This window comes from Podarcis pityusensis (assembly GCF_964106645.2).
Source record: "Podarcis pityusensis genome assembly, chromosome: 14".
NCBI lineage: Eukaryota > Metazoa > Chordata > Lepidosauria > Squamata > Lacertidae > Podarcis > Podarcis pityusensis.
This window is the reverse complement of record NC_138039.1, coordinates 24,535,481-24,551,896: the sequence shown is the minus strand read 5'-3', so window position 1 is coordinate 24,551,896 and position 16,416 is coordinate 24,535,481. Positions and strand designations below refer to the sequence as shown.

Genomic DNA, 16,416 nt, shown 5'->3' with positions numbered 1-16,416 from the left:
TTCAATAATGATCTACCAGAGCGTTATCGGGAAAATCTCTAAAGCCATGTCAGGGAAGCGCTTTGGAGATTCTGCAGCGTTCTATACTGTGACAAGCGTCACTCTTACTCAGGGGAAGGTGGGAAAGCAAAGCATGTTTGGGGAAGGAGCAAGAGCCCCTCTTTATCCCCCCCCTCTTTGAATGCAGGAGCCAAACAGCAATCCTGTAACGAAGGTGCAAGGTTGCTCTTGCCATTTTCATTTTGGATAGCGGAGTCTGCAGCTCACAGCTGCAAGAGGAGGAGTTTTATCAGCACGTGCACTGAAGCCTATCTTCCCAAGAAATATTCACAGGGTCTCTAAGAGCTGGATGTGCAGAACGGCTGTAAAAGGTCGCTGCCTGCCTGGATGTCTGTATTTTTCTTTAAGCAGCTATTTTTTTTGGGGGGGGGTGGTTATTAAGCCTTGGACATTTTTGGAAGCTGCTTCAAGCGCCTTCTCCACAAGCCACAAGTCTGCAACTGCGGAGAACTTCTTTCCCACATGATTCACGTCCCAGAAGACAGCTTCAAAGACATTCGTCTCCTCTAACCCGACCTGACAGCGGCAAGTCTCACGGAGAATGACATTCGGAAATCAAAATGATTGAACAGCTCATGTGCCCCCGCGCTGTTCCCAGGAGCCCTTGCTTCCATGCAGGCATGTGTGTGTGTGTGTGTGTGTGTGTGTGTGTGTGTGTGATGCCTCATCATAATCATAGAATCACAGAACTGTAGAGTTGGAAGGGACCCCAAGGGTCATCTAGCTCAGTTGCCTACATTGTAGGAATCAATCCCCTTAAGACAGATGGAAAGCACCTACTTAGCAGCACCATTCATGGATCAAATCTGAACATGGGGAGTAACTGTCGAGAGGCATTCATGGTGGCTCTTTATGTTTGCTTACTGCCTTGGAGGTTCACCAAACAGCTGACCTGAAAAAGGTTTACCTAGCAGCAAAATGGGCAAGTGTTTCTTTGGACAAGCATTTGTAGGTCAGGCTTGGGGAGTGGGAATGGTTATTTACTGGCCATAATAAATTATCATCCTATAAGATTCTTTAGGCCAATCCCCTCCAACCTATTGTCCATATTGTTTTTTCAGTAGGACAGCATCTACACTTTGGAAATCCCTGCCTATTGACATCAGGCAAGCACTTTCACTGTGCTCGTTCTGGTGCCTGCTACAAACATTCTTGTTTAGACAAGCCTACTCAGATGTTTCAAAAGTTGAGGTGAGTTTTAATCTGTTCTCAGTCTATTGTTATGTTGACTTCCTGCAAGTTTTACCTTATTGTTAATTATGGTTTTGTCTTTTTTTGTAAACCATCTTGAGGTTTTTCTACATTCTAGTGGCGTATAAAATTTAAGAATTGTGCCAGCCAGGCTCCTCGCTGCATGGGCAGGTAGTCAGTGCAGTGCAGTGCAGTGCAGTGCAGTGCAGTCTCGTGAACCCTTCATGCCTCGTCTCCGCTCTCACCCAGTGTGCTGGCAAAGGACACAGCACCACTGGATGGACCAATGGTCTGATTCCGTATAAGGCAGCTTCCTATGGTCCTATGCTCCAAAAACAGAGCCATCCTCAGTCATGTCTTGAAACTGGTTTTAGCATCCGAAACAGAAGAGGAAAAAGGCAGGTCTAGGCCAGGCAGCAGTGTGGCAGGAAGCTCTACCTGCTTCTGTAAGCCTCACACGCCTGCCAGCTCAGCCTGCTCCTGGACGTGCAGCTAAACCTTTGAAAATACACTTGTCACTGCCTATTAGCTTCAGAAGCACCTGGTGCAGCAGAGACATCAGGCAGGGCGCCTGACAACACTGGCGGTAAAGGCTGTGTCTCTCCTCCTCCTCCCTGTTTCAGAATGAGGACTGTACTAGGAAAGGCTTTCTGCACTTGCAACACAGCCTTCACCAACCTGGTGTTGCCCAGATGTTCTGGGAAGTACAGCTCCCAGGTGTTTTGGATTACTACAGTGCCATCATCCTGGCTGGGGCTGATGGGAGTTGTCGTTCAAGACATCTCAACAGCATGAGGCTGGGGGAGGCTGGCATGATGGTTAGGTATTCCAACAAGATCCACCATCAGTGGTTCTCAGTGTGGGAGGCAGGATTACTTAGGGGGCAGGTAAGAGGCAAGGGGGTGGCCGGGGGAGCTGTAAAGGACTATCAGACTTTGAAAAGTTGGCATCACTGGATCAAGTACATGAGTCTTGTTGAATTAGTTAAATTAAATGGTTTTAGCAGTATTTTGAATAAGTGTACAATTAATTGTCACTTTTGAATTTTATTGGGTTATTATCTTCTTTAGTGGGTCATGCAAACCACTGTTCTGAAGAATGTTGGGAATGAGTTTATGGAACCGGGGTGTGTGTGAAAGAGTTTGGGAACTACTGTGATACACCCCCCCCCCAACAGCACCTGGTATTCAGAGATGGAGTGAAGCATTTAGCTACCAGGACTTCAGCTGTTGATCCTTAACCAAACTCCTGGAAACGGCTGAGATTTCTAGGAGCATCTGAGATGCAGAATGTGAGGGCTGCAAGCTCACAATGACGGCTGCAGCTCCAGCGCCATTGCCTGAAATGACCTAGATGGGGTGCTGTAGTGCATATTTAAAAGAACCGGACCCCTGGGGTGTGCGCGAGCATGTTTCTGCTTTCCCACAGAATGTAATTCAGCTTTTGCCCTTTGTATGGATGAGATGTGAGCACTGACCCTTGTTCCTCAAAGCGTTATGCAGCTCCATCCAGAAATAAACACTTTCACTTGCCAGCTGCACCCCACACAAGCTGCAAACTCTTAATTGTATTGATTGATCCGGCAAGCAGCGAGTCTGTCATGGACTGGTTGGTTGGGAGGAACCTGCTGCGGAAGCCCCGAGGGAAGAAGGCTCAGAGCCTGGGGAGCAGTGGTGGGACAACTATGAGTGGTCTGAGGGAGAAGAGAGGGCAGACTGGAAGAAGAAGGTGTTGGAAGCTGAAGAGGTAACAGTAGTGAGTGGGGAGAGTCTGTGGCAGAGGGCAGTCCAGAGATAGAAGCAGAAGCAGAAGGGGAGGAAGACCAAGAGGCAGAGATGGGCTGTGCATTGTGAAGAGGGACGCATAGCTCTTCCTCCTGCTGCGACAAGCTCCCCACCCCACTTGTCTCCCAGGACCAGAAGAGGCATGGCATTTGGTGATTATAACAAGCTTAATCCCATGGGCTTCAATAGGTTTACTCTGAGTATGATTTCAAAGAGCCCCCCCCCTCCCACATTCCTTCTGGAATTTTGGCCAAGATGTGGCTGTCCTTAGTTGATGGATTTCCCTCCCAGATTTCATTATTTTAGCACTGTTGCCTCCGTGATTGATGCTTTCTTGTCGGAATTTGGTTTCTTTAGTCATGTTATATTGGATTTCTTTTGAATGCATTGCATTCCATTTTATAACGGGAGCCACTTTGGAATCGTTTCATAAAGGAAAGAGGGATCTAGGCCACTTCAAATAAATCAATAAGTCTGCATATCGCTGCCTTTGGGGAGATAATTTACAAATTAATAAGAAGCCATCACTCAGTACTATCAGGTCAGGACTGTTGGGCTTTTTCTTTCTTTCTGGTGGCTTTGTAATTAGAAGTGTGCCTTTGACATTCAGCCCCCACTAATAAGAGTTTGCCCTTACCCATTAAAATTGGCCCCTTCTGATTAAACAACTAACACATGAGTTGATTAATCTGCCCATTAAAATGATTACAGCTTGCAGCCCCACTAATTATATAGCTGAGCAATTAAAAAAACACCAACCCCTTGCAAAGACAGAAGAAAATCTAGGGATATCTCCAACTAAGCTCTACTCAGAGTAAACCCACTGAAATTAATGAGAGGGCTTCGGAAACTTCTGCCTTCAAGATCCACCTCTAACCTTCAGGCGTTTGACCAGCATTTGTTGTGGAAATGGGGGTGGGGGTGGGAGAAGCATTTTCCTATTTGCAACTTTAGATGAGGTCAAAGATACCTCTTGGGATGCAACTACATGAAACTTCCTACAAGAGGATTCCCCAACCTGGTGCCCTCCTGATGCTTTGGACTACAATTCCCATCAGCCCCTGCCAGCACAGCCAGAAAGCATCTGTAGTCCAAAGCTCTTAGATGGGTCTCCATGCCTTCTGCCTTATGTGGGTGGGTGGGGTGGGGTGGAGATTATAGTGTAAAAGTGTAAACAAAATCAGGAGGGCACCAGGTTGGCTGGCACCTAGGGGTTTTTCTTGATTAAGAGGCATTTAAATATTGTGACATCAAGGAATGGTGCCAAAAGTTAGCATCCCTGGGCTGAGTCACTTTCCCCCATAACACCTAGGGTTACTCACCTTGCACCCTGACATGACCAAATCCTCCCTTTCCTCACCAGCTGCTGCCAAGGATGTAGCAGAGAAAGGAAGGGCACAAAGTAATGGAGAATGGGATGTCAGAGCACACATGATCAGTGGCCCCAAATGTTATGGGGCAGAGTGGGGCAGGAGTCAACACAGGGGAGGCCCCGTTGGCTGGGGGCTGCCTCTGGCTGCTGCCTGGTTGGCGTTCAGTATGGTAGGGTCTTCTCAGTGGTGCTTCCCATTTGCAGGACATCTTCTCAGAGAAGGCTCATCTGTCTCCCTCACTACTGGCTTTGAGGAGTAGTGGAAAAGCATTCCTGCTTCCGTGGGCACGGCAGCCGTGAAATTAAATAAAAAGAACTGAGGGGATGTGATTGCTTTTAATTTTCCCTACAGATGCTCTAAACATTTTGAGATGGTTTTATATTGTTATAAAATATGTTTTATTTTGTTTCTGTTGTACTGTACCCTGTACACCTTTAGGGAGGAAGGCTGGGGGGATAGAAATTTAATAAATCAATAAATCAATAAAAACACAGGCCTGCCACTTTCAGTGGGAGCAATTTAACATCCCACCCTTTGAAACATCTAAGCCCTACATCCAAAGAGGCTATCGCTCTGTCATGAAGAACTGCAATCCCATGTTTACTTACTGGGGAGTAAGCCCCACTGAACTCAATGGCGCTTACTTCTGCGTAGACACCTCTAGGATTGCACTATATATTTTGCAACTATTTGTAAGAAAGTGCTGCGTCCCCCTTGCCTGAGCTTTGCCTTCAGATCACACAAGCTCTCCAAGCCCTGGCTTCTATGTAAAGAAGTAATTTGATTTTTAAAAAAACCAACCACCACCACCAGCCCATAATTATCTCAAGGAGAGCTGGCGTCAGGTTTGCTCCAAGCCACTTGGTATGCAGGGATGGCCGCGAAAGATCAGCCATGCACGACCCTGTCAGAACAGCCACTTCTACACAAACACAACCAATCTGTCAGATTATTGGGCAGAGGAGGGGTTGGGGGTGCTTCAAGGAACAGCGCTGGCCGCTCTCAGGTGCAGAACAAGGAACCAGGCACTCAAAGTGAAAAGACTGCAGGAGCGAGAGATGCAGGGAGTGCTTGACTTGGGAACAGGAAATGGAAAAGTCAGAAAGAGGAAAGGAAGAGTCCAGCAATAACCAAACCAGCTCATGAAAAAAGAGAGAAACATAGGAAGTTGCCTTATACCGAGTCGCTGATCCAGCCAGCTCAATACTGTCCACACTGACTGGCAGCAGATCCCCAGAGGACCTTCCCAGCCCTAACTGGAAATATCCGGGTTGTGAACCTGGGACCTCCTGCATATAATGCAGATGTCCTCCACCTCTGAGACATGGCTTTTCTATGTAGGAACACAGGAAGCTGTCTCATACAGAGGAGAGCCAGGGTGGTGTAGTGGTTAAGAGCAGTAGACTCGTAATCTGGTGAACCGGGTTCGCTTCTCCGCTCTTCCACATACAGCTGCTCGGTGACCTTGGGCCAGTCACACTTCTTTGAAGTCTCTCAGCCCTACTCACCTCACAGAGTGTTTGTTGTGGGGGAGGAAGGGAAAGGAGAATGTTAGCCGCTTTGAGACTCCTTCAGGTAGTGATAAAGCGGGATATCAAATCCAAACTCTTCTTCTACATCTAACTTAGTGATTGGCAGTGATTTTCAGTTGCGAGTCACTTAAAGCCTGACCTACAGAATGAACTTGGGACCTTCTGAATGCACAGCAAGTACTTTGCTACTGAGCTACAGCTAGATGACTGGAAGTTGACAATAAGGACATAAGAAGAACCTGCTGGATCAGGCCAATGGCCCATCTAGTCTAGCATCTTTTTCTCACCACAGCCAGGCAGATGCCTGCAAGAAACCCACAAGCAGGATTTAAGCACAAGAGCAACATTTGCCCCTGCTGTGGTTGTCAGCAACTGGCATACAGAAGCATTCTTGCCTCTGACCATAAAGGCAGAGCATAGCTATCCTGGCTAGTAGCCATCAACAGCTTTTTTTGTCCAAGAGTTTGTCTAGTCTTCATTTAAAGCCATCTAGGTTGGTGGCCAGGGATGCGGGTGGCGCTGTGGGTTAAACCACAGAGCCTAGGACTTGCCTATCAGAAGGTCGGCAGTTCGAATCCCCGTGACAGGAAGAGCTCCCGTTGCTCGGTCCCTGCTCCTGCCAACCTAGCAGTTCGAAAGCACGTCAAAGTGCAAGTAGATAAATAGGTACCGCTCCGGCGGGAAGATAAATGGTGTTTCTGTGCGCTGCTCTGGTTCGCCAGAAGCGGCTTAGTCATGCTGGCCACATGACCCGGGAGCTGTACGCCAGCTCCCTTGGCCAATAAAGCGAGATGAGCGCTGCAACCCCAGAGTCGGTCACGACTGGACCTAATGGTCAGGGGTCCCTTTACCTTTACCTTAGGTTGGTGACCATCACTGCCTCATGTGGCAGCAAGTTCCATAGTTCAGCTATGCGCTGCATTAAGAATTACTTCTTTTTATGTGTCCCAAATCTCCCAACATTCAGCTTCAGTAAGTTCTAGTATTAGGAGAGAGGGAGAAAAACTTCTTTCTATCCACTATCTCCAAACCATGCATAATTCTACAAACTTCCATCAAGTCTCCTCTTACTTCCCTTCTCTCTAAACTAAAAAGTCCCATCAGCTGCAACCTTTCTTCCTCAGGGAGAGGCTCCATCCTCTTCATCATTTCAACTGCCCCTTTCTCCATCCTCTTCATCATTTCAACTGCCCCTTTCATCATTTCAACTGCCCCTAACCTTTCCCAACTCTTCAGTACCCGTTTTTGAGCGAGGCAACCAGAACTGTACACTAGGTTTCCAAGTGTGGTTGTACAAAGTTGGGGAGTGCACTCCCTTTCCTTTTATGAGTTTGCAGAAAGTGCCATTATCCGGGGATCGGGCGCAGAAACGCTGGCCGAACACCAGGTCCTCTTTGGGATAAGAATTCTCCACGGCTTTTGGCGCCTGCTCATAAACTATTCAAGCTGCTGCCTGCCTGCCTTTTACCTGCTGAGTGAATTACCACGTCATGAATGATTCAGGCGTACAGTGCAGTTGCTGAGCTAGAGGTTCCGAGAGAGCAAAAAGGACCTTTTTCTCAGCCCCTTCTCCAAGAGAAAGAGAGAGGCTCCAACTCAGGGGCTGGTGGCAGAGATGGGACCCAGGATAGGAGACCCCAACAGACAAGCCAGTGAGAAAAGCCAATGGTGGTTTGAACATTCAGAAGTCTAACAGTCTCAGTTGGGTACCAGTTGCAAAACTCTTAAGAAAAGGAAGGACCTTTTGTCCCTGTCCTTTCTCCCCATCCCCCCCCCCCCCCGGTGAGCAGAGCATGGATTAAGGCTCCTATGTAGCCTGAGTTAATGAAACCCCACTTCTGGTACCAGGGCTGCTCCTGCCTCTCTGCAGGCTTGTGATTTAAGAGTGGCATTTTGGCCAGACGGAAACCAGCAGAGTGTTTTCCATAGACCGGGTAAAGGTTATGTTGTCTATGCCTCCCATGGGCGACTTTCAGGAGACCTTGGCATCGCCACGTGGCCTTCTCGAGCCGAACGCACTTAGAGCTAATGCAAGAAAGTGATCACAGGCGCATCTTTCTCAGAGAACAGGCACGTATCAGGCAAGCTTTTCGGAGCGGGTACAGGGACATCCCATGCCTTGCCTTGGAAAAGAGAGCCAGGAACTCTGCTTCCCACATTGCAGCCGTTTTGTGGAGTTGCAGAGAACTATAAATCAACCCAGGCCCAGTTCTTGCAAACAGCAGCAGCTGAGGCCACCAACCTGCATCTCAGCTGCAGGTGGGAAGTGAATGAATCAAAGCTCATAGGATGCTGCCAGCATCTCTGACTGAATGCCTCCCTCAAAAAGACTCCTTCATTAGGATGTCAAGGAGAAAACTAGGGTAGACCTTTTCTACCCAATATGTACTGGGGATTTATTGTGTTTTATTTTTGTATGGAGGACATAGGAGCCAACTCCTAGGCGACGAGGTCCCTTCGCCCCCCCATAAAATATTTGAGCCCCCCCTTGATGTGCACTGCCATTCAAATGGTGTGTATGTGCCATGTCTTGTGATTGATTATGTGGGGCGGGGCTTACCTGCCCCCCTCCAATATTTTATTCAAGTTTGCACCCCTGATGGAGGATATTCCCATCATGTGAGCCCCCATCCTGCAGTCTGCGCACCCACAGGATGACCACCTCACATCCTGCATGTGTGAATCAGTCAACAGAAAGCATCCCTTAATGCACCGACATAGTCACAGCTATAAGACAGGGGACATGTTGTTGTACGGGTCAAGGAGGGGCTGTGATAACTGGCCTCATCCACACCCAGCATTCCAAGCACCCCGATGCCCCTTTAAATAGCCACGGCTTCCCTTAAAGAATCCCGGGAACTCTAGTTTGTTAAAGGGTGCAGGGAGTTGTTAGGAAAATCCTTTGCACAGGTGCAATTCCCAGCGCCCTTGACAAACTGCAGTTCCCAGGTGTCTTTGGGGGAAGCGTCGAAAGTGGCACAAGAGTGCTTGAAATGTACGCTGCAAATGCGAAGCGAGTGTCTCTGCTGGAAGAAGAGAAATGTGGCAGTGAGACGGGAGGGGAGGAACTTACAGCTTTGGGCTTGAAAGGAGGCTGGATCTCTTTCCGTTCAAGTTTGTCCCAATCGATGTAGCGGAAAAAGGCATGCTCCCTGATATCGCGCTCTCCTTCAGGGCCGCACCCCAAACGCTTTGCTGGATGCTTGGTCATGAGCTAGGAGAGACAGAAACAGGGGGGGGGGGGACACATTTATTTGTTAAATAGCGAACCATTTGAGTTAGGTAGGCGACATTCATTCCGCTTCACCTGACACTGCAATGTCTTAACTGGATATATAGAACAGTCAGGGATGCCTGCAAAGCTGCAAATACTGGAATATGGCATGTATTCTGGGCATGTCCCAAAAGCAGAAAATTCTGGGGAGATATAGCAATGGCAATGGAAGTAACAACTGGCTATGCTTTGCCCACGGAGTCTCTAGTTTTCCTATTTGGCTATGTTATAGGAACTGAATTAATAGAGGACAGGGAATTAATGCAACATTTCTTAGCTACTGCCAGAATTATTATTTGTCTGAAATGGGAAAAAATGAAAACATAATCAATGGGAGAATGGATAACAACAATTTGGGACATAGGATGCATGGTTAAGTGAGAAACAGAGAGGGCAGGCAACAACAGAATGTTTTTATCAAAAAATGGAGTAGTTTCACAATGCACTGGAATAATGTAAACCCATTTGTGTTACTTGGAACCTTGTAATATTAATTTATTATGTTCAATTTCAGTATGGAAATTTGTTCCTCTATGTTGAGTTCTAGTCATCCTTTCCTACTCTTATTTTCTGTGGTATCTGCTATTCTACATTGGGGTGTGTGTGTGTGTGTGTGTGTGTGTATGTAAGTAAGTAAGTAAGTAAGTAAACGAAGCAACAACAACCCTGTTCTGGTTCATGAATGCTTTTAGAGAAGGCACAAGTGATAAAAATGGATGCAAACGACTCCCATTCTACAGCTGAAAGTGGATCAGAGGTTAGGGAAGATGTGGGGCTGCTTTTACCCGGCACCATGAAGAGGTAAGAAAGGCAGCTTTGTACTTTGAGGGCAATCTCTGCAAACCTGACGCTGTAAAAGCAATTAAGTGCAAAGACTGGCCACCCGGTTTAGCACGGAGCCATCTCCATTCAGAATCTCTTTTTCATTAACACCAAGAACAGGGAGGGAATTGGCAGCGTCCGGCTCCGAAGGCTTCAGTTAATGAAACGGCACGTTCCGTGAGAAAGGGACGAGGCATGAATTATTGCTCTTTATCGCTGGGATGTGCCTTCCAAGCAGCCAAGCAACATCTCTTCCCGCCCCCAACTCTCCAGCGAGCGGGGCAGGAAAAATAAAAAGTGAACCCAGAGACTCGGAAGAAACATTAATATCCTGGTGATGGTGGTACACGGCTCTGGCCCCAAGATAAGAGACAGATAGCAAGGGATGCAAAAGGCTAGATAAACCAAGGGGATATGAAAGAGAGTTCTGGTTTAAAGGCTGAGTGGGTAAAGCAAGGCTCTTTCTGGGTCCAGTGACACTTATAGGAACTTAAGTGCAGTTAAGTGGCTAAAACGACAGAGACACAAGCGAGGAGGTCTCCAGTGCAAATCTCACCTCTGCCAAAAGTGCTATCAGTAATACATAGCCCTTGATAAGTAACACTGGAAATTTTCGACTTCCGGGGTGGCGCCATCGGCAATGGCAGACTCCCTCTGAACTGGAGGGACCAGCTCCACGGGAAACGGGTCTTTTCCGCTACGGCGAAGCGGGGACCCATTTAAAAATCACAGGCGGATGAAGCCTGTGACCATGGGACTCAGCGGGCACCTTTAGCGCCCCCCAACCCGCAAAGGAACCCACTAACGGGCTCCGGAGCGAAGAGGGGGAAGTGGCGCGGTGCTGAGAGTCAACTGCTTCTTCCGTGGAGTGAAGCCGCACAGCCGTTGCCGGAGAGCGCTGCCTTTTTCCTGGGACAATTTGGCTTTTAAAACAACCACCTGTGAGTACTTAAGTTTTGGACAATTGGACTCTAAATAAGGATTTGCGAGCAGAAAGGAAAACTGGACTTAAAAGTTTAATTTAATTTGGCACTGAAACGGGAAGGTCTAAACAGGAAGTCAGCCTTCCGTTTCTTTGTAGATAGATTAAAGCAAAGACACGGCAAACTAGAGTTCTGAAAATCGTTTCTAAAGGATTAACTTTCATCATTTAAAATTGTTGAACCCCCTTCGGAAGCAGGAGAAGAGGGGGGATTTTTTCCGGACTGTTTAAACCTGCAGAAGTGAGTGTAAAGTAAAGTAACTTTCCACCGTCTTGATCCTGGAGCGGGGTGTTAGGACTGACGTTTTTTGAAGCTCATTGACCAGAGGCAAACGTTTCTGACAGATAGCTAAAGGAAGAGATACATAGTGATTCCATTGTTCCCCTTCGCATTTTAAAGGAACAAATATTGACAAAATATCTGAAAAAGGAAACTTTGTTGTTAGATCTGTTTTTAAAAGAAAAGAACAAACAGAAGTTCTTCCCCTAGAGGGAGCCTGTGAAACTGTAACCAATTTTGAATCGGGGAGCCCGCAGCTGTTACAGATTACGATCGTGGGAATAGACTTCTGACCTTGCAGGACAATGTATTCAGAAGCTCTGTTGAGTGCTTTCTGTGCCCTATTGGAACAGCTACATGAGAAGACGGATTTTATGACTGATGCGATTAGAAATTTTGGACAGGCAGTGGGAAATTATATAGAGCCCACCCAGGAATCAGATCAGGAGTGTGCCCTGACAGAACAGATGAGGGAAGAGGATGTTGCTGAATCTTGGGCGCCAGAGATGGAGGGAGTTGCGGCCCAGCAGGAACATGAATTCTTGGACTTGACAAATGAACTTGGAAAAAGCCAGATTTGGAAAGATAAAGTTTGGTTTGGCTTGGAAATGGGGGGTTGGATAGACCCCCCCTATGCAGGGAGGTTTGGACTTTTCGAGTCTGGCAATGGGCCGTGAGATGTTTGGGGTTGTGGGGGCTCTCAATTTTGGAGGGACTTTGAAACATGTTCTTAAATACCACATGGAGCTTAGTGTGGACTATGGAAAAGGGGCTGATTTGTCGAGAAGGGTCAAAAGCATTCTCAAGCTGGAGTTCCCAAGAGTGAAAGAACTAGGAGACAAAGGAAAATACAGCTATAAATATGAAGAAGAGCTGCGGAAGGGACATGGAAGGGACTTAAGGGCCTCGGACATAAGGTTACCAGGTTAATGCGCCAGATTGATGGGATAGAAAGGACTGACAAAACCCGGGTCCAGGAGGAAGAGACGCTGGCTGAAGATTGGATTGTTTTATTTTATTTTATTATGATTGTTTTATAAAATTGATGAATGTTAGAAAGATGTTGAAACGAAATTATTTGGCTCTAGTAAAAATGTTTAAAGAATTATGTAAGAATATTATGGTTATGAGAAATTGGTAAAAATAAGATTTAAGTTTTAAGTTTTAAGGTTTTCATAGTAAGATAAGATTAAAATAGATTAAGGTAAAGTAATGACAGAATATTATGAAATATGGAAAGGATTTGCTGCGACAATTAACAACTAGGATACAAAAAAGGGAGGAGGAGGAGGTCAAAGAAAGAAGGTAATGACAGTTAAAGAGTTGAGAATATTGGATTTGTTTTTAAATGTTTGTGACATATTTTTGTTTTTTAATTGTGTTGTGTTATTTTTTGATCTTGATTTTTATTAATCTGTATTGTTTGATTGTGGTTTGTCTTTTCTCTGTTTTTCTTTCTTTTTTTTCTTCTTTGTTTTCTTTTGTAATTCTAAAATTTTCAATAAATATCATTTTTAAAAAAAAACTGGAAATTTTCTACAGCAAGAAACTACAGCTGCCTCCCTTGCACTCCCAATCTGCTGCCCTCCAGATGTTTTGGACTACAACTCCTATCAGCCTCAGCAAACACAGCTGTGCTCCCATCAGCTTCAAAATTGCTGGTGTGGCCTGATGGGAGTTGTAGTTGAAAATACTGACACAAGAACAGGTGGACGTCCAATGAGGCTGAATGCTGGAAGATTCAGGACCGAGAAAAGAAAAGTACTTATTCACGCAGCACATAGTTAAACTATGGGACTCACTTCCACAGGAGGCAGTGGCAGCTGTTAACTTGGATTGCTTTTAAAGAGGATTGAACAAATTTATGGATGATTAGGCTATCAATGGCTTCTAGCTACAATGGCTATGCTTCTGCCTCTATCATTGGAGGCAGCAATGCTTCTGAATACCAGTTGCTGGAAACCATAGAAGGGAGGGGGAAGTGCTCTTCTGCTTGGGTCCCACTTGTGGTTGTCTGTTGTTGTTATTGTTGCTTGGTCGTTTAGTCGTGTCTGACTTTTCGTGACCCCATGGACCAGAGCACACCAGCCACTCCGGTATTTCACTGCCTCCTGCAGTTTGATCAGACTCATGTTGGTAGCTTCGAGAACATTGTCCAACCACCTTGTCCTCTGTTGTCCCCTTCTCCTTGTGCCCTCCATCTTTCCCAACATCAGGGTTTTTCCCAGGGAGTCTTCTCTTCTCATGAGGTGGCCAAAGTATTGGAGCCACAGCTTCAGGATCTGTCCTTCCAGTGAGCACTCATGGCTGATTTCCTTAAGAATGGAGAGGTTTGATCTTCTTGCAGTCCATGGGACTCTCAAGAGTCTCCTCCAGCACCATAATTCAAAAGCATCAATTCTTCGGCGATCAGCCTTCTTTATGGTCCAGTTCTCACTTCCATACATCACTACTGGGAAAACCATGGCTTTAACTATACGGACCTTTGTTGGCAAGGTGATGTCTCTGCTAATTGGGGCATTTGGTTGGCCACTGGGAGAACAGGATGTTGGATCAAGTGGGCCATTGGCCTAATCCAGCAGTCTCTTCTCATATTCTTATGCTCTTAACACCTGGAAGGCTGAACTGCAACCTACATTTCAACAAATGCCGATGATGCCTTGAAGCAGCTGATTACCAGCACTCAATTGCTCAGGACTATTTTATGCTGTGTTGCAATAGGGACAGAAATTATATTTTCCAGGCTAGTTATAGATGCCTTACCATTACTATTGTATATACACTATAGTATGTTTGTGAGGACAGCAAAGCACCATTTTATATGCACTGGGGTCTTGAGTTTGTGCTGCTTCATAGAATAAAATATCCTCATTGTGTATAGATTTGTAGCACTGGCACACCTAACTCAGTATTGTCAGCACTGGCTGGCAGCAGCCCTCCAGGGTTTCAGGCGGGGGCATGCCAGGGATTGAAACAGGGATCTTCCATGTGCAAAACTGTTGCTGTGGCCCGTTCTTCAGCTGAAGATGAGGGCTGAGGGCATGAACCGGCAGCCTCATGCCAAACATGGGGACCTGAGGAGGGGTTTGGAGTCAGGTGGCCTCCTGCATGTGTTTGGGCTTCAGATCCCAGGGCAGCAAGAGGGAATGGGCAAAACCATGGCGGATGATGCATTTGGAGCCCGTGTGCTTGCAATGCATAGAACAGACACCGCATTTCGAAGGTTCTGGATGCCAGCTCCCTCTTGGTTGAGGAGGATGCCCTGGAGTGCCTCTAGGCTGCTCTGCTTTGTCCCCTACAGCTAACAATTTATTCACAGTGCTTTAATTCAGACTCTAGCTCAGAGGCATCATTTGCCCCCTGCAAGATAGAACCCATCCATGCTTCTGCACCACTTTGCACAGCGTCAGGAAACCAGCCCTGCTTCACCTGACAGCTGGAGCTGCAAGTCTCCAGTGCATCCCTGACTGAGTGGTGCTTGACACAGAATTCAGCATCCTCAGAGTCTTTTGTTAGAGCTCTTATGGCTCAGGAAAAAAAAGCTTGCACATATGTGGGCAGAGAGAGAGAGAGAGAGCGGTCAGTGTGTGTGTATTCCATTATTTTATTTAAAAGCAATTATTTATAGGCTGCAAATGCTCCCATAAGACATTCCTCATTCTCAACCGTAGCTCAGGGATGTTATGTGAGAGACTCTTCATGCAGTGCACAGTTAACCTACGGAACTCTCTCCCACAGGAGGCAGTGAAAGACACCAACTTGGAGGGCTTTAAAAGGGGATTAGGCAAATTCATTGAGGAGGGGGCTGTCAATGGCTACTAGCCATGATGGCTACAATCTCCCTCCATAGTTGAAGGTAACAGTCCTTGTGGCTTTCGCGCTTTATGGGCTCTTGGCCTGATCCAGCAGGCTCTTCTTATGTTCTTACTCCTTGCCTGAACTCTGAGAGACACTGCCCATCAGGGTAGACAAGCGTGAGTTGGGTGGACCAATGGGATTGATGCAGCATAAGTCAGTTTCTTATGACGTTTCACATGACATTAAAACAGTGCTACAGATCAAAACGGCAAAGCACAAATACATGGCATCAGTCTTCATTAAGACAGCAGCCAGCCAAATGTAGTGGCAATATGAGGCCAGCACCACACCACTCTGAACTGTGTATAGCTCTGAATTTGTGTCTATGAGAAGTAGGATACATTGCACACAACTGACAAGTAGATACAAACCAAATTAACTTGCACAATTCACAGCCGGGCCCAGGAGCTGTTTATTGGAAGTATCTGCTGCTAATTCAGTTATTCCTAGGCTAACGTAGGAGTGCAGCCTTGTGCTGATTTTGACACATGTCGCAGAATGAGGCGGTAAGAATATAAGGTTTCCACTGCTGGATCAGGCCAAAGGGGCCCCATCTTAGGCCAGCCATCTTGTTCTCACAGTGGCAACCAGGTGGGAAGAGGTCTTCAAGCAAGCTGGCAGAGTCTTGAGACAGTAGAATGGACTGGAGTACCTGAGGAGAGATTGTAGGGTCACAGTTTTGATGTTCCCCTATACCACTTTATAAAAAGATAATTTCAAGTAGAAAACTAGTATAGCCACGAGAGGCTGTACAGGAACCTGTCTCCTTGAGGTGCTAGCCCCCTTTTCCTCACATGGATGATCCTGCTGGGAGTCCCCGTTCCACTGTCGGACAGCTCTTAACTGTCAGAAATTTATTCCCATGTTTAGTCAAAATCTCCTTTCTTGTCATTTGAATCTATTGTTTCTGGACTGGTCCTCCCCTCTGGAGCAGCAGAAAACGAGCTTCCATCACTTTTTATGTGACAGCCTTTCAGATATTTGAAGATGGCTATCATATCAACTCTCAGTCTCCTCTTTTCCAGGCTAAACATACCCAGCTCCCTCAGCAGTTCCTCAAAAGGCTTAGTTTCCAGATAATCTTGGTCCCTCCTCGGCACAGCTCCCAACTTGTCAACATCCTTCTCAAATGGTGGTGCCCAGAAGTGGACACAGTCCTCCGGGTGGGGTCTTACCAAGGCAGAATAGAGCGGCACTATTACTTCTCTTGATCCAGACACTAGACTTCTTTTTGATGCAACCTAGAATTGTATGAGGGAT

The 16,416-nt window shown here is 46.6% G+C and overlaps 1 protein-coding gene across 2 annotated transcripts in view; it reads right to left on the bottom strand.

Moving 5' to 3' along the window:
• The window catches only part of PRKCB (protein kinase C beta), a 179,891-nt gene that overhangs the window by 14,425 nt on the left and 149,050 nt on the right, over positions 1-16,416 (bottom strand). For both annotated transcript variants that reach the window (XM_080981702.1, XM_080981701.1), the window contains exon 16: positions 9,014-9,154. In XM_080981702.1, coding sequence (XP_080837828.1) covers positions 9,014-9,154 — 141 coding nt within the window. The remainder of the gene's footprint in view (positions 1-9,013; positions 9,155-16,416) is intronic.